The sequence below is a fragment of the Phoenix dactylifera genome, unplaced genomic scaffold (genome assembly GCF_009389715.1).
Source record: "Phoenix dactylifera cultivar Barhee BC4 unplaced genomic scaffold, palm_55x_up_171113_PBpolish2nd_filt_p 000184F, whole genome shotgun sequence".
Classification (NCBI taxonomy): domain Eukaryota; kingdom Viridiplantae; phylum Streptophyta; class Magnoliopsida; order Arecales; family Arecaceae; genus Phoenix; species Phoenix dactylifera.
Window position 1 is genome coordinate 782,392 of NW_024067713.1, and position 18,298 is coordinate 800,689.

An 18,298-nucleotide genomic window follows, 5' to 3' on the forward strand; every position below is an offset into this window, starting at 1 on the left:
GTTCTTTAGTTTGACTATGATCATATGGGGTCCACATGTAGTCTCCTTCTAGGTTTGTAGTGAGGCGATCACCGGCACATATTGATTGACGACATTGTAGTCAGAAGCTAGTTTCTTTTCAGGCCATGCTAGTAGGGTGATTATGGACATACTCATTTAAGCTGACCATAAGTTAATCGTAGTATTTCTAATTGGATTTGTGGTAATTATAATTGGATTTGAATGAATTTGGACCTTTAGCCTAAGTAGATGCCAGGGCATAAAGTCTTAAACAAGAGGAGTATGTGAGGATCTGTATGGATGTATGTTTAATCCCACATTGATTATGCACCGAGCTGATTTTGGATACTTATATAGGTCTAAAGAATCTAAATAATACTTTTGGTTAGCCATTTTGGAGGAGGACCAAGTTTGTGACATCGTCAACTGGGATACGTCTACATGCTTCATACGCTGAATATAATTGCTGTACAAGTCTAACATGCTTACACCTGTACCCGGATGACAGCTCCATGCGGAGACCCTGATTCCACTTTCAAGCTTTGCACTGATGAAGAATTTGCAGTTGGATCGCTTATGCTCATTTCATACTCCCCGTGGAAGAGCTGGGTCTCAAAGAAGCCATCAGCATCAGTCTTCCCCGTCACATTACCAGACCTCCACTCTGCTATCAGCTTGTCTACCACATCTCCGGTTGGATGGTTATTGAAATTGTTGTCTGTTAGGCACATTCTATTGCAACTCTCTGGGTGCCATCCTGCCCACAATACGATCCCGTTCACAGCCGGATGTGAGTAAGCCTCCCTCAAGATTTCCTCAAGGTAATTTGCCTGTTAGCAGCAAGTTTCAGTTCTTAGTTTCATCATCAAGAAGATCGAGAAGAAGTTGAGTCGACTGTGGTGAGGACGTACGTGATTTGGGTCTTGGGTAACATCAACTTCTGTGAGCCAAATGGGCACCTTGGCCCCGGCAAGAACATCCAGAGCAGATCTCATGTATGGAATATTTGGTGCGCTGAAGTGGCCCTCCAGTCCTATTGCCATATTATAATCATTCCCAGGGTACGACTTGACCTCCCGCAGCTTCTCAAGGTACTTGCCAGGTGTCGACGTCGGGTCTCCAGGCTGTTCCAGTGTATTGTAGTCATTCAGGAACATGAGTGTGTTGGAGCCCAGAGAGTGAGCCTTCTGGTGGAAGATGTTAGAGGCATTTTTCCCAAGCCTGTCCTCAAAGGAGGAGAAATGAAGGTCCTCATTGACAACATCCCATGCAATGAGTTGGCCACGGTATCTCGACATAACAGAATTAATTCGCCTATTAGATGCGTTCCAGAGCTGGTCGTAGTCGAGGGCCCGCACCCAGTCCATCTGGTACTTGGGATCGTCCCAGAAGACATTGTGCCCTCTGATGGTAATGTTGTGCTGCTTCGCGAAGGCGACCATGGCATCCGGAACGGAGTAGTCCTCCTGGCCGGGGGCGCGCTCCGTGGAGTACCATTTCATCTCGTTCTCGAAGACGGTCACGGTGAAGCGTGAGGCGAACCAGTTCTGGTATTGGGTGTTGTTGACGATGCTACCGGGAATGGCGCAACCGAATGGGAATCCTGGCCTTTTCTGCGCGAGCGAGACGGTTGCACCAGCGAGGCTGGTGCCTTGGGCATCGACAGCCCGGAACCTTACCGTCTTCTTGCGGGCCTGCATGGATTGCTTTTGTTACGTTGAGTTCCAAGTATTTTAAGAAGGATTAAACCTACCGCTTGTTGGATGGTTACTATGGTGGGTTCTGGATGATGATTTGGATGTTACCTTCTCGATGCTCTTGGTCTGATGAGTTCTCCATTCTTCTTTGGTGAATGGTTGCAATGACACGCTGTCCACCCATATCTCCACACTTGTGTTTTCACTCTGCAGCAGTAAAAGAACCTTGCTGGTGAGCGTATCTCTTGGAGTTCATTTGTCTGCCAAGCTTACAATGTGCACCTTGAGAATGTTTCACAGATTAAATATTGTTTTCCTCCCAATTTATGCAGACGATGTTTTAAGTGTGTTGAAATCTTGAACAGCTGATCTCTTGTAGGGCTGGAAGTGGGCCGGGCCGGGCCAAACCCCTACCCAAGCCCGGCCCGAAATTTTTTTCGGGGCTTCGGGCCGGGCCGGGCCCGAACAATTTTAAAGGAACGAGGCCCGAGCCCGGCCCGAGCCCGTTTGGGCCAGCCCGATGACGGGCCCAGCCCGATGACGGGCCCGGCCCGATCCAGAGTTCAAAAGCTAATATGGGCCATGGGGTAATAGAACATGCGACTTCAGGTACTCCAAAGGACATTGAGGGTGGGACAGAGACAATCCTTCTTGATGGTAGAAACAAGAACAAACCATTATTGCTTTTTAGAGAGGGACTATAACATTAAATTGGCTTACAGTCGGCTGGCTGAGATGAATAAATAGCCAAATAATTTGGAAAGCCTCAAGGACTTTTCCAGGAAAACTCAGAGCATGGAATTTCTTATGCCAAATTGTTCAGAGGACTTCCTATAGAGTGTACTGTTCAAGATGTTGATATATAAGCAAATTGTCTATTTTGCTTGTCTTACATGGATTATTGGTTACCTCCTATTTATGCTTGTCTTACATGCTTTCTCCATTCGAATTACAGGTTGGCGTCATGTTTCAAAAGCTGGTATCTGATGATCATACTCTAAAAGTGACAGATATTTTGATAAAAGAAGAAGGAAAGGGATTACTTCCAAATAGAGAGAGCATTAGAGACTATTCTTATATAGCAGAAAAATGATTATTGTGCTCTGGTTCAAGAAAGTGTAGACATTGTACATCTCAGCACAAGCATAAATAATGTGTGGAGGCGTGTATACACATGCTTCGACAAATGTGTAGTAGTATTATAGTAAGGAGCCCGTACCTTTGGATTGCATTGCTGAGGTAAAGTTAATACGCTCAAATGACAGATCACCTGCACGGCTGCACAGAGGACAATTTTACAGAGGTGTATGTGCAAATACAAGTACATGAAAACATACAAGCAAAAATGTCGACAAGCAAACAACCTACTCAACTTAAATCAAATATGAGATGGACCAAGTAGGCAATCAGACAGATCATTAACAAAATAGCATCTGATGGTTTGAAGATAACTTGCAAAAAAATTCATTCCATGCGACCAACTGCAACGATACAACTGAAACCAAACAAAAGGATTCCATCAAAAACAGGAGGATAAAAAAAATCATCGGCCTGAAGTCGTTGTTCCCTGCACAATAATATATTCATCATATCCATGTAATAGAGAAACCCCCTGAAGTCAGCTTCAGGCCTGCAGTTCAAAAACATACAACTCTCATAAAATTTTGCAACAAATAACCATGATCCACATGAAAATACTCCATCAACAAACATACTTGATACTTTAGGTATGAACTAGATCTGATGAGGGTATCGTCATTCAGTTCTCCCAAATTGCCCACTCTAGGAGTCCAGGGTATCGTCATCTACATTCAACGTTACAGAACTCGAGCAATTTGCAACTGTTAACACACAAATCAATCATAAATGTTTAAATTATAAGTACAATAAGCAAATAAAAATATTAGATAAATTTAAAAGATTTATATACCTTCATCATATTGTTCACGAAGCCAATCTTGGGTACACGCTAAGGCTTCTATGGTAGAAGGGCTCAAAGAGCTTCGATATTGATCCACAACTCTACCACCAGTGCTGAATGCTGACTCAGATGAAACAGTGGAGACTGGAATAGCTAGAACATCTCGAGCCATTCTTGATAGTATAGGATAGACTGCTGCATTGCTCTTCCACCAAGCCAAGATGTCAAACTCCTTATTCTCCAAATCAGGAAGCACATCATCATCCAAATAACTATCTAACTCGGATCTCTTAGGGCGTTTTGAAGAACTCTGACTTTTAAATTGAGCAAAATCCATACCAAATTTTTTTTGGAAGAAACTGAACTTATATCACCTTGTCCACCAAAATTAGATGTTCGCTCACTTGAACTCATAGAGGGATGCATTCTTGTTGCATCTACATACTCATTATACAATTTAAAAAGACAAGCACGAATATCATCAATCTTTTTCTTGCACTCCTCCAACTCAAATGCCTTTTGATAACAAAACTCTACAAATATCAACTTTGATCTGGGATCCAAAATAGAAGCAATTACCAACAAATTATTGCACTGAGACCAATATTTGTTAAACTTCTTTAGCATCTCATTTGTTAATTGCTTCACTGTTTCATCAGTATCGATACTTTCATCCATCAACAAAGCCCTAATTTCCCAAACTTCTTTTAGGTATAAATTGGATGTGGGATACTTACAACTAGAAAATACTTTAGTGGCATCAAGAAAGGCTTCTAAAAATTTAAGAATTATAGAAGCCTTTTTCCATTCATCATTGGTGGGGCATATACATGAATGCTTAGTTGCATATCTAATAAGAGCATCTTTATAACCAAGTGCATCATGCAACATTTCATAAGTAGAATTCCATCTTGTAGGAACATCCAAAGTGAGTCCTTTTCTAGCAGGAAGTCTCATATGCTGTAGAATTTCATTAAATGCTTGCATTCGAGATGGGGATGCAGAGACATATCTAACAATTTCTCTTATACATTCAATAGCTTCATGAATGATTTTCATTCCATCCTGAACCATAATATTTAATATATGTGCACAACATCTAATATGACTGTACTCTCCACTAAACAACATTGAATAACAAAAGTGATCTCGGAGCTTTCTCATTACAGCATCATTTGTGCTGCAATTATCCAAAGTAATAGCACATATTTTACAATCCAATTCCCATTCAACAAGACATTTTTTTACAGCATCTTCAATTGCAAAGCTGGTGTGAGGGTATGGAAGTTTCTTGAAACTAATAATCTTCTTATGCAGAGTAAAATCAGAATCAATATAATGTGCTGTGAAAGAAATGTAACCAATTTTCTGATTTGATGTCCAAATATCAGTAGTGAAACTAATCCGAGAACTTAGGTTCTTGAATACATCATGCAATTTTTTCCTCTCTTCTTGATACAAAGCCATACAATCATGTTTTACAGTCTTACGACCCATAATTTTGAATAATGGCTGAAGAGATCTCATAAAATCTAGAAAAACAGTGTGCTCAACAATACGAAATGGAAGCTCAGCACATATAATAAATTTTGCAAGAATTTTTCTACTCACTTCTTGATTGAATTTGAAACACTTTATCGGATCTTTTGAACTTGGTAGTAAGAGCAACTGATTAGTCGGATTCTTTTGATACTTCTTGCAAACATTTTCAAGATGGCGTTTTAGATGACTCGTTCCTCCTTTAGTGCTCCCACTTAAAACTTTTTTACAATATTTGCACTTAGCTATTGACCCTTCAGAATTTTTTTCCTCGATAAAGTGATTCCATATCCAAGATCTTTTTCTAGAAGAATTGTCACAAACATTTTCAGCAGTATCTTCATTTCTATCATCCTCATTTCTTAAATCTTCAACAGTCTCATTTTCACCCACTTTAGAATGAGATATTAGTAAAAATAATCTGCCCAAATAACAAAATAAATGTCACAAATTTAACCTATAGCATCAGATATGTACGGAAATTTAAAACTCTTGTTATTGACAAAGTTGGAGATATATTAGATTCAGCAAGCCTTGGTGCCATGTGCTTTGACCCGTAAAGGCCATTTCAAGAATTCAAAACTGATATTACCCCTTCGACCATCAAAACTATTGTGGGACATAATGAATTTCATGTTGGTAGACTGTGAAGTGAAAAAAAAAAATCCTTTTATATACAGCATTTATCAAATGCGCAATATTACATATATTTAGAAAAAAACAATCTCAAAAAATTTTGTCAACCGATGCCACTTCTAGCTATTAACTACTACATTTTTGTCATCCCACCCAATACCCAGACGCCATTCCATCCTAGAAGTATGCAGTGCAAGACTAGGTTCTGAAATTAATAGCTCACTCGTAGTCCATGGGTCTGTCATAACTGGAAGACCCCAAGGTTGAAACTTTGCTTCGAAGCAAGTCTTACCTTGCAAAGCATCATTTCTATTAGAGTTAAATCGTTATGCCTTACTCTATGGTACCAAATAAGCCAATGAATTCAGCTGGGTTTTATTTGATGAAATAGCTGTTTTTTTGCATAGTATGAACTTACTTGAGAAGAATATATAGACAACTGAGCTATTAGCTCACCAAAATCAACCCAGGAAAACATCAAAATCAGAAGTAGGGACCCTAACCTGAGAGCCGACGACGACGAGCGGAGAAACCCTAGCACTCGACGAGCCGCCGCCGCCGAGCCTCCCTCGCTCTCGTCTCGCCTCTGCACTCGACGAGCCGACGACGCCTCCACCGGACCCTAGACGACGACGACGAGCCGACGACGCCTCCACCGGACCCTAGACGACGATGACGACGGTCGACGAGCTCTGGCCCTCTGCAAATCGCGATTCCGCAAGACGGCAACCCGCAACCCTGATAAAATCCCCAAATGGCCAAATCCCGTAAAACTCCTAAACCGGTCCCCAAATGGCCCGGGCCGTGATTTTGGGCTTGGTTCGGGCTGGCATTGGGCTCGGGCTTGGTCCGGGCCCGGGCCGGGCCAATGGGAAACCCGAGCCCGGCCCGAAATAAAATTGGGCTTAAGTTTACAGCCCGAGCCCGGCCCGACATTCATTGGGTCTAGCCCATTGCCCGGCCCGCAGGCGGCCCGACCCGATGGGCTTCGGATCGGCCCGAGCCCACTTCCAGCCCTAATCTCTTGTTGCATGGGCTTTATAGTGCGTGTAATTCTAACTTGCCTTAAAAATTGTGTAACTTGCGTTTGTTTCGGTCTTGTTTTAATTACACTGAATTTTAACCTTGCATTATCATGATTTGAGAAGGAACACAGTACCTACGGATATTGTTTAACCAACTGCATCCAATCTAAGAAAAGCTTACCTCGAAATGAAGTTCAGCCGGTCCGGAGGCATTCACAGTAAGACCTCCCTTGAGCATGGACCAACATCCAGGCTTGGCTTGGACTGCACCGGCATGGATGAAGTCATCGCGAGTCTTGAAAACAACTCTAACTGCTGCATTTCCTTCATTAATCTGCACCCAAGCTGGAAAAACACGAAGAATGCTCGTTTCAGCCCAAACACTATCCACGGTGAGTTGTGCTAAGCCTGATAAAAAGATTTTTTCAATTGCAAGACAGTACCAGAGAAAGTGTAGTGCTTCTCTTTCTGCAGGTAGACCTTCTTAGAGACGCTTTGATATGGTTGGTTTCTTTTGTAAGCAACCAAGAAATGGTTGTGCGACTCTGATGTCCTCTTTGCTATTTTCTCGTGGCCGGATGGAGACATCGGCTAAAGCTGGCATCATAGAGGCTATAGACAAGGCTTGTGCCAAATGGGGTCTCTTCCTCGTTGTCAACCACGGCATCGAGACATCGATAATAGAGGGGATGCTTGAGGCTGCCAAGGCCTTTTTCGCCCTCCCGCAGGAAGAGAAGATGAAATATATGTCAAAGGATGGCACAAACTTTGTGAACTACATTTCACAGCCTGACCATAGCTGGCGGGAAGTTCTCCGCCACCAAGGCCGCCCTGCCAATGAAGAGATCATCCACCTGTAGCCCTCGAAACCCTCCAATTATAGGGATGCGGCCAAAGCATTCTTGGAGGCAACCTGGCAACTAGCTACGAGGTTGGAAAGGGCCATTCACGAAAAGTTAGGCAAAGATGAAGAGTATGTTGAAGGCATGATAAGAGAAGGGTTCCAATACTTGTTATGTGTTCGTCCTTTCCTGTCTACCTAAAAATATGCTAGACCGATCGTTGTTAGAACCGACGAACAAAAGTTGAATTTAAATTTACTCTTACCTGTTCTACTCGAAGAATAGTGGTCGTAAGAGGTCGATCCACAGGGAGGCGATTGGAGTTGCTTAAAAATAAAAATGTTCACTCGGATTCAAAAGCGATTTTTGAATATCAAAAGAAAAACATTACGTCGGGGATGTTGATAGATTCTCTAGTCTACCGGAGAATGATTTTTAATTAAAATTAACTAGAAGACATGTACTTAGATTCAAAAAGTATTTATATATTTAATGGAAAAGAAGAGTTTTTTTTTTTGCATAAATTAAAATGGATGACAACAGTGCTTAGGGAGATTGAAGCCTGGAACATAGACTGCATGAAAGAAGATTTCATAAATTGCAACTAAAACGAGAATTTTTGAATGCATAAAACAAACTGCAGGAATTAAACTTAACCTAAAACATGAATTGCATAAAAGAAAAATTAATGGATTGCATTAAAAGATTTCATAAAAAGAAAACAGAAATTAACTTGAACCTAGAACAGGGAATGCATGAAAGAAATTTTGCTAGATTTCATAAAAATAAATTGATTACAAAGGTAGAAATGAAGATTGGTGGCTTGATGCTGCCTTTCTTCTGCAAATAAAATAAAGAAAAGAAATAACAAAAAATCAAAAAGAACACTTCTCCCTTTCTCTCCCACGGTGGAACAACATAAAATATTATTTTTTCTTTCTTTCTTCTCCAAAAGAACAGAGCAATGCTCTGTTTCTTTTTTCTTTCTTCTCTCCCACCGAGCTCTCTCCTCTCTTGGTTCCCACCCCAAACCGAGCACACCTCCTCCCCTCTTTCTCCTTCTCCTCTTATAGCCACAGGGTCACTTGGATTTTGGGAAGGAGAAAATGGTGGCGGATTGCTCCGGTCGACTTCCTTCTTTGGCCGCGGAAGCGAGATCGCCGGACTCCTGATGCGGAAGGGGCGGATGGCTGAGATTTCGGCCGCGTGAAGAATGTGGTCGCCGGGATTCCAGGGGGGTAGATCCGTGGATGATGAGCGCGGAGGAGGGGCTCAACCGGCTGTGGGGCGCTGGTATTTCGGGATGCTTCACGGAAGAGGGATTCCGAATCCGGCTCGGGCGCGATGTCCGGATGCTGGGAATCCTTTGTCGTTGCCGGAAGAGGAGGAAATGGGGATGCTGTGGCTTGGATTCCGGTTCGGGATCTGCCTTGCTGGAAGACTGCTGGGTTTCCGGATCACGGAAGGAAGGCGGGGACGCGGTGAAGACGCGGTGCGGGATCGCCGGAGATTGGATCACGGCTGGGGCTTCCTTCTTCGGGTGCTGAGATTTCGGGATCACCGGATTGGAAGCGATGCTGGGATCATCGGAAGCGGGATCGCGGGATGCTGTGGTGCTGGCATTCGAAAGAGAGGATCGCGGGGAAGACGTGGATCCACGGGAGAGGGCTGAGACGCTGGGAATCCGGAATAGGATCTGGACGCCGTGCGGGATCGCCGGATGAATGCGGACGGGCGCTTGGATCACGGAGGGGGGCGCGGACGCGGTGGCTTGGATTTTCCTTTCCCTCGTAAGATGGGAGCTGGAAAACACCAAGTTCTGTCCAATTAGTAAATAAAAAAATAGTATGATATGAAATTTGGCTTGTAGACGGGTCATCCATCCTGGCTGGAGGTCAAGTGCAATTCTTTCAAGTCATGGGTCACCCAGCACCTTATAGTTATGATATAGCCAATTTAGATTTGCCCAAAATTATTTTCCAAAAGCACAAAAGACATGGACCCGATTCGGACCCAAACCCGACTCAAATCCGAACCCGACTCGGACCCGATTTGAAGTCAAATTTGTACTCAATGTGCATTTTATCTCTAATTTATACTAATCTATATTAAACCCAAATATAATATTAATCCAGTAAATTTATCATTATCGGTTAACAATAACACTAATTTTAGTAACATGTAGGTCGCACTTTTGTGCTCTCATCACAACCCCCAACTAGCTTATTGCTAGTCTCTAGTAATTTAGTGCGACAATGATAAAATGAGAGTGCAAAAATTTTATTTATTATATATATATAAATATACATGTACTAAGATAAATACTCACTTTCGTAGAGTATTACGATTGCACTTAGCACGTGCAACAAGCCGTTAAACCCCTAGGTTACCCTAGTGGACGAGTGTTGTCTCGTGAGGGTTTGCAGTGAAGTTACCCACAAACTTCAATCCCAAAATAAAATTTATTTTATGAAATGAAAGTCTAATTTTCAAGTACATAACTGATAAGAATTTCAAAAGCACACAAGGTTTTAATTACTAAGTAGCCCAAATTTTAGGTTAGTATGCAATTTAAGTTGAAGTCATTAAGTTTTCTGTTAGGGAGTTGTAAAACTTATTTATACTTGAGTGCTCAGTGAAGTTTGGACCATGCACAAGCTAAGGTTTTGGATCTCCAAAATATCGCTAATATTAGTAGTTTCCAAGAATTGGTCGGACAAGACCTATTTGCTGATTCAAAATCATCTTTTCTGCAGGATTTCGAGAGCTGTGGATGTTTACTTTAATACCTCATGGGTTTTATCTGTAATATTCCAGTTTACTCGAATTTTTACAACGACGGCTTTCACACTATTGTCTTTCTTAAGGTCAGTATACATTTTTTTTTTCATTTTTTCTTTTTATGTTTTTTTTTGCATTAAAGAGAAATGATAATGTATATATTGTGCACTTTTACTCCTGTGATGATTCCTCCATGTAGCGAGCAATTAGTCGACAATTCTCACACCAGTTGGCATGAGGTGTCGGGCATCAAGACTCCCCTACGGACCTATGCTCGGGTTCCTCATCACAAACCCGCTGACCTTTGATAATAGGTAGCCCTTTTCGATGTACCTGACTAAATCCACCATTTTTTTTTTTTTGGATCAGAAAAAGATGGTTCATCAGGATTCGAGGTTGCTACCATATTCTCAATACAATGTCGAACCTATACCTTAGAAAATGCAGGCCAGATGTGTTGTGAAATTCAAAGCACTAATTAGCTTACAACTCACTAAAAGGAACTTAATAAAAAGAACTCACTTTGCACTACTTCCAACTAGTCATTGGGCTCTTAGATTTATATACCTTGTGTGTTGTATATTTTTTTTTTCAAAAATTTTAACTAAAAACTTTTTTTTTTATAAAATGCGTAAAAATACCCCCAAACCTAAATCTAACATTGTCCTCAATGTTAAAGAAAATTTAAAGCAGTAAGAGGACAGAGGAGAAGTACCTGATATGGGTGGGTTAATTGAAAGTTGGGGCAAAATCCCCCAAACCTGCATGTTAGTAATTTATTGATGATTTTTTTTTTTTTAATAAAAGAAACTTACATGTTGGGTTGCCTCCCAAAGAGCGCTAAGTTTTATGTCTTCAGCCAGACAAAATGTAAATCTCCTTTTTTTTTCAACCATTATCTAAGAATGGTTTTGGACAAGTCCAATGAAGAACAGTCGGCTGATGACGATCTATGCTCATAAGGGGAACAGAACTAAGATGTGTGATAAGTGCTAAATAATGCATAAATTAACCTTTTATTCATAGCACTTATCATTATTTTAATTTGCATATTTCGTAAATTTAACCATAAAATATGTGTTACCATCATCATTGCATTTTAATAATTATCAAAGGTAATTCGAGTTGATTTAATTATTTAATGGTTGAGTCTAATGGATGCAGGTCAAGTCGAATTGATTTAGGATGATTTCTGAACCCAAATCGCATGCACCCCGCAAATCAAGACTCTCTGATTCAGTCACCTAAATTTCTTTCCACTCGTTCCAACTCTTCTTCCATATAATCCAATTGCTCTATTTTAATCTCAAAAAAACCAATAAAATCCTTTCAATTATTTGTCTCTCAGATCTCCAAGTATATCATCTACAGTTGCACAGATCTCAAAGAATTATAACCGTTGGATATGTTCCGGCCAAAGGAAATCTCTTATTCCCGTTTACATCACCCTATATCAAAGCTCCATCCTCTTTCACGACATTCGCCCAGCCAAATCCAAACAGAACCCGCCCCAAGCTCATCTCCTTTCAGCCGATTTCCCAGCCTCCATGTCACTCTCCCTCATCCAAAAAAATAAAACAGAACCCATCTTCATCACCCACGGATCTTCCCAGCCATTCTATCCTTCCACAAAATCCCAGCATCCTTATCTTCTTCAAATCCCAGCCATTCCGTCATCCAAAAATTACTCTCGCCATCTCGTTGTAATCCATCCTTACCCGGATCAGCCAAGCCAACTTCTTCAACCTCCCTCCAGATCACATTTCCCAGCATTTCCAGATTCCTTCCATCCGTAGAATCTAGCTTTATCCCTTCCGCGTTCAAAGCTCCAACTTATCTTCCCTTCAAGCCGTTCACAGCCCCAACGTCCAGCTTCATCTTCCCGAGATCCCAACTTCCCATCCCCTGTTCCACATCACCTCCCAGTTTTTCCTCAACCTTATCCCCGGATCCCAGCATTCGGATTGATCCCAGCTCACGGTTCAAAGCAACCGTATCAGATTTCCTCTTCTCCGAATCTCCCAGCATCTCAACATTCCAAGATCCTCCCAAATGAAACAATGTTCATCCACAACGTCCCAGCCAGCAAATCCTCTTCCGGATTCCTCTGTTTCGGGATTAATTCCAGCCGAGACCCATCCGGATTTGCTCCCAACTTCATGTGAGCTTCATCCGCATCATCCTCTGCTTCGGAACAAGAGAAGCATCTTTATCTTCTTCCATCCTTATCCAAATCCCCTGCTCTGAGTGGATCAACATCCCAAGTGCATCCCGAGCTCCATGGAATCTTCTGTTTCAAAACAGAGCCGGATAAATCCACCGAGATCTTCTCTGATCACCAGCATTCCAGATTGTTCTCAGCCTCTCCCAACGTCCGGATCAACTCGAACCTCCACAACCTTATCCACCCATTCGGAACAGCCACAAGGAAGAGAGAGAGGGGATGCTGAGCCTATAAAAGGGAAGCAATGCATGAAGATGAGGGCATTCGGGAAGGAGGGAGCCGGCTGGTCCCAATCTCTTCTCGGGTGGAAGTCCCACAGGAAACAGAGGAGGGAGAGAGGTTTGGCTATTTTGGGAATATTTCAGAGGAGAAAGAGAAGGAAGGAATGGGAGCCCGCTGCTGTGCTGCTGCTGCCGTCCACCACTCTATGAAAGGCTGATCTCCTCTCTAGGGCCGGATGTAGCCCTAACAAAGGGCCAAGGATTTTGTATTTTTTATTTATGTTCTTGGAGTTGTATAAACCTTATTTTGCTTCTAATGAATATTTTATTTCATCTCATATTTAATTTCTGTGATTTTAAATATGACGTTTATACAACTGCTCTTCATGATCACTAAGTAAATATAAGATAGTCCATGCTTAAGGAAGATGCGATGTGCTGCCACCTTAGATTAGGGTAGACATTTCATGCTAACTAAAGATGGATTATGCCCAAATTACTTTTGTGAAATTTATTCGAATGCTTATTAGGCTTGTAGCCAATTTGCATGTTAATCCAAGAACGAAATAAATTATAAATAACCCTTGTTCCGATGTTAGTGGTGAATTCCTTGCCCTAGGTTCCCTCAAACTGATATCTTTTAATTGCATTTTCTTTTATTAAATTTCTTAGTTTAATTTTCTTCACAAACTCTTTCTTTTTATTTTTAAAGAAAAACAACTGTACCCCAATCCCTGTGGATCGATACCCGTAATCACTATCCTACCAAATACGTGCTATTGCGTGGTCTTTAAAGTTGACTATCAGCGCATGCTTGATCCCTTCCTCGGAATGGGCAAGGTAAGCTTCTAAAGGGTCCTTATTATAAGTTTGTAAGAAAGTCTCCTGAACCAGACTTTCAATCATGTCAACTTCATTGATTTCTTTGTCGTCTGGTGGTTGTTTACTATGTTGAAGACATTAAGCTCGACTTTCATGTTGCCAAAAGATAACTTCAGCATCCCATTTCGACAGTTGATCACAGCATTTGCTGTGGCTAAGAAAGGTCTACCTAAAATTATAGGTGTGTGACTATCTGGATGTATTGCAGGTTCAGTCTTAAGGATAACGAAGTCCACAGGATAGTAAAACTCATTTACTTTCACTATTACATCCTCTACAATCCCCTTGGGGTACTTCACTGTCCTATCTGCTAAGGAAAGGGTAATATTTGTAGGCTTTAATTCTCCCAAACCTAATTTTTGGTACACATAGTAGGGAAGTAGGTTTACACTGGCTCCTAAATCTAATAGAGCTCTCTGGATGATCGTCTCTCCTATTTTTATTTCAATAGTTGGGCAACCAGGGTCTTTGAAGTTCGGGGCAATCTGTTGTTGAATGAGAGATGAGGCTTGTGCAGCCATAACAGCTTGCTTAGGAATACTTGTTTTTCTTTTTACCGTGGTGAGGTCTTTCAAGAATTTTGTATAGGAGGGAATTTGTCGTATGGCATCGAGAAAAGGTATATTTATTTGAACAGTTTTAAAGACTTCCATTATTTCATCAAAGTTTGATTGTTTCTTGGAGTCCCGAAGTCTACTAGGAAAGGGAACCTTAGGTTTGTATGTTTCTATGGGTTCTTCCTTTTTGTCTGATTTATCCTGTTCTTGACCCTTCTTCTGAATAGGATTCTTATCGGATTCAGTTTTATTTTCTTTTTCATGTTCAGAAAGTTGGACTTTATTGTCCACTTGCTTGCCAGACCTTAAAGTGGTAATTGCCTGGACTTCATAGGTCGGATTTCCATTAGAATTGATTTGATACTGACCTATCTGACCTTGATTTTGTTGTTTACTAGGGTTAGGCACTGGTTGACTAGGTAGTTCTCCTCTCTTCCTATCCCCTAGAGAGTTTGCTATTTGGCTTAGACTAACCTCAAGTTTTGCAATTGCTTGAGCATGGAATTGGTTAGTCTGGGCTTGGGCTGTATTGGTCTGTTGTTGTTGCTTAATAAAATCTTGTTGTTGTTTCATCATATTAGCCATCATGGTTTCTAATTGTGAAGGTTGCTGTGGGATAGGGGCATCATAAGGAGGTACAGATGGAACCAATGGTTGGTTCATTTGTGATGGACCTATCCTAGGGAAGTTGTTCTGAAAACCTGGTGGACCATTTTGATGCTGAATAGGTTCATTCTGCTTGTATGAAAAATTTGGGTGGAACCTATTATCAGGGTGGTAAACTGGGCTGAACGAGTTGGGAGTGGGCTTCTTAAAGGCACTATATGAATTTAGAGCATTTGCTTGCTCGGCCTTTATGGTGGGCAGATTAGGGCAGCACTCCACTAGATGCTCCGGACTGTTACACAAGACACACAAACTATATGACTCGTGTTCCACTTTCATGATGGGATTTGACTCTTTGTATGAACTCGAACTAGTGGAAACAGTGAAAGCATCAAACTTTTTACTTAAATTGTTCATCCCATTCACTAGGTTGGACATAACATTTTTGAGTTCTGGGTCTGTTTTCATTTCATAATTACCTGGTTTTCTAGACCCGAACTCATCTCTATTTATTTCCTCACCATAGCTACTCCAATTTTGGGCGTTCTCGGCTAAGTCAACAAGAAATTCATAGGCTTGATCTGGGGTTTGGTTCATGAACCTACCCTTGTGCATGGACTCAATCATGTTTCTATGTGCCGGAGTTAGTCCTTTATAAAAGAAGTGGACTAGATCAGCCTTATCAAGCCCATGGTGCGGGCACTTGACTAACAGATCATGGAATCTTTTCCAAAGTTGGAAAAATTCCTTCTCAGATTTTCCTCTAAAAGTTCTGATGGCATCCTTAATTTTTTCAGTTTTTACCATGGGATAGAACTTAGCCATGAACTTCCTAGATAGTTGTTCCCAAGATGTGATGGAATTTGAAGCTAGGGAATACAGCCATGCAGCAGCACGATCCTCTAAAGTCATGGGAAATAACCTTAATTTAATACCCTCTTCATCTAAATTTTGATTTCTAAACGTTTGACAGATTGTCAAAAATTTGTTTAGATGAATGTAGGGTTGTTCGCTCTCGAACCCATGAAACTTGGGTAACATGTTTATTGTTGCAGCCCGAATCTCGAATTGGGCTGCATTATTAATTGGTAATACTATGCAAGTAGGGGGACTAGCGGATGCGGGTGCAAACAATTCATTCAGGGTTCTAATATGTTCACTCATTGTAGAGATCGACGGTTGGTTTACGGTTCGCAGGTTGTGATGAAAAGTTCTATCAATCTCAGGATCAAATGGGGTTAACTTATCCCTTAATGACCTTCTACCATGCATACATTATCAACACTTCATTATATTTGACTCCTAAAATGAACGAAATCCTAAGAGATAAGAAGAAGGGCTAGACCAAGATGACCACAATCAACACCACACAACAATTTGACCCTATTAGTCTTAGAACTAAGTGAGGTTTAGTAGCTTCTTAAATCTAGTTGCACAGAGATGTATCAGGTTAAAAAGTTCTTGAAATTCTCTCCTAGATTAGACAGCTCCTAATCTCCCTTTCAGATTAAGCTTGAGCTTACCAGTTAAGCAATCCAGTAATCAGTGACCAGGAAAGTTCCGGGGTGTGTGGTGGTGCCAGAAGGGATACACCGATACCACAATACCCGTAACAGTTCTCACTGTTGTAAAACTTTTCTAGACATCACCAATTACTAAATTCTCACTGGAGTGGCTTTCAGCCGCTTCTTTTCAAGAGCCTAATTGAGCTCGAAAACCCTAAGGCCAACGTCTAATTTGATTTTAATTTAATTTGGCTTAGGATAAGTATGCAAGGTGGTGATTTTTGGGCTAAGGACAGGTAATGACTTCCCGACCTTATCTTTTTAATGAGTTTTGCCCTTAATTACTTTATGCAAATGCTTAATACTAAATGCAGCGAATAATCAATATTTTTTTTAAAGTTTATGCAATGTCATTAGGTTGTACTGATTAAATGAGCAAGCAATTTTTTTTTTTTATTTTTTCTTATTTTTTTTTAATTTTATGTTGTTTTTTTTAATTTTTAATATAGGAATAACTTGAATGTAAACTAAAACTAATCCTTATGCGTCAGTCAATCTCCGAATGTCCGTTGAATAAGCTCTGGAGATTACTCCGTGAGGAGCCCCAATAGAGGTATGATCACCTCGGGGGATTGCACCCTATCAATTACTAGCAAAAATAATATTTTTTTTTGAATTTAATTAATTTTTTTTACTTTTTTTTTTAAATTTAAATTTCAAATTTCGAATCACAGAATTCAAATTTTGAATTTAAATTTTTGAATTTTTGAAATTTTTTTTTAAATTTTTTTTATTTTTTTTTACTTTCTTTTTTAGAAAACTTTAATTACGAATTTCAAATTTCAGAATTTAATAACTACGAAATTACTAACTAAAATAATCAAAATAAAAAAAATTAATAAAAATAAAAACTTACTACCGGAGTGCGTTCACTCCGGGCATCCAAAATCTAATTTGATCTTCGTGATAGTTCTTGCTTCTCGATTTGCTTCCCCGGCAACGGCGCCAAAATTCTGTTCGTCCTTTCCTGTCTACCTAAAAATATGCTAGCCGATCGTTGTTAGAACTGACGAACAAAAGTTGAATTTAAATTTACTCTTACCTGTTCTACTCGAAGAATAGTGGTCGTAAGAGGTCGATCCACAGGGAGGCGATTGGAGTTGCTTAAAAATAAAAATGTTCACTCGGATTCAAAAGCGATTTTTGAATATCAAAAGAAAAACATTACGTTGGGGATGTTGATAGATTCTCTAGTCTACCGGAGAATGATTTTTAATTAAAATTAACTAGAAGACATGTACTTAGATTCAAAAAGTATTTATATATTTAATGGAAAAGAAGAGTTTTTTTTTTGCATAAATTAAAATGGATGACAATAGTGCTTAGGGAGATTGAAGCCTGGAACATAGACTGCATGAAAGAAGATTTCATAAATTGCAACTAAAACGAGAATTTTTGAATGCATAAAACAAACTGCAGGAATTAAACTTAACCTAAAACATGAATTGCATAAAAGAAAAATTAATGGATTGCATTAAAAGATTTCATAAAAAGAAAACAGAAATTAACTTGAACCTAGAACAGGGATTGCATGAAAGAAATTTTGCTAGATTTCATAAAAATAAATTGATTACAAAGGTAGAAATGAAGATTGGTGGCTTGATGCTGCCTTTCTTCTGCAAATAAAATAAAGAAAAGAAATAACAAAAAATCAAAAAGAACACTTCTCCCTTTCTCTCCCACGGTGGAACAACATAAAATATTATTTTTTCTTTCTTTCTTCTCCAAAAGAACAGAGCAATGCTCTGTTTCTTTTTTCTTTCTTCTCTCCCACCGAGCTCTCTCCTCTCTTGGTTCCCACC

At 40.3% G+C, this 18,298-nt stretch overlaps 1 protein-coding gene across 1 annotated transcript; it reads right to left on the reverse strand.

The window, feature by feature from the left end:
* Positions 1–485: 485 nt before the first annotated feature.
* LOC103705342 (endo-1,4-beta-xylanase 5-like) lies at positions 486–7,071 on the reverse strand. Its single transcript, XM_039117131.1, has 4 exons — positions 7,000–7,071; positions 1,806–1,904; positions 912–1,694; positions 486–830 (listed from the first exon to the last, which is right to left on the reverse strand). The coding sequence occupies exons 1-4, from the start codon at positions 7,054–7,056 to the stop codon at positions 486–488; spliced, it is 1,284 nt and encodes a 427-aa protein (XP_038973059.1). The 5' UTR covers positions 7,057–7,071.
* Between the last annotated feature and the right edge of the window lie 11,227 nt (positions 7,072–18,298).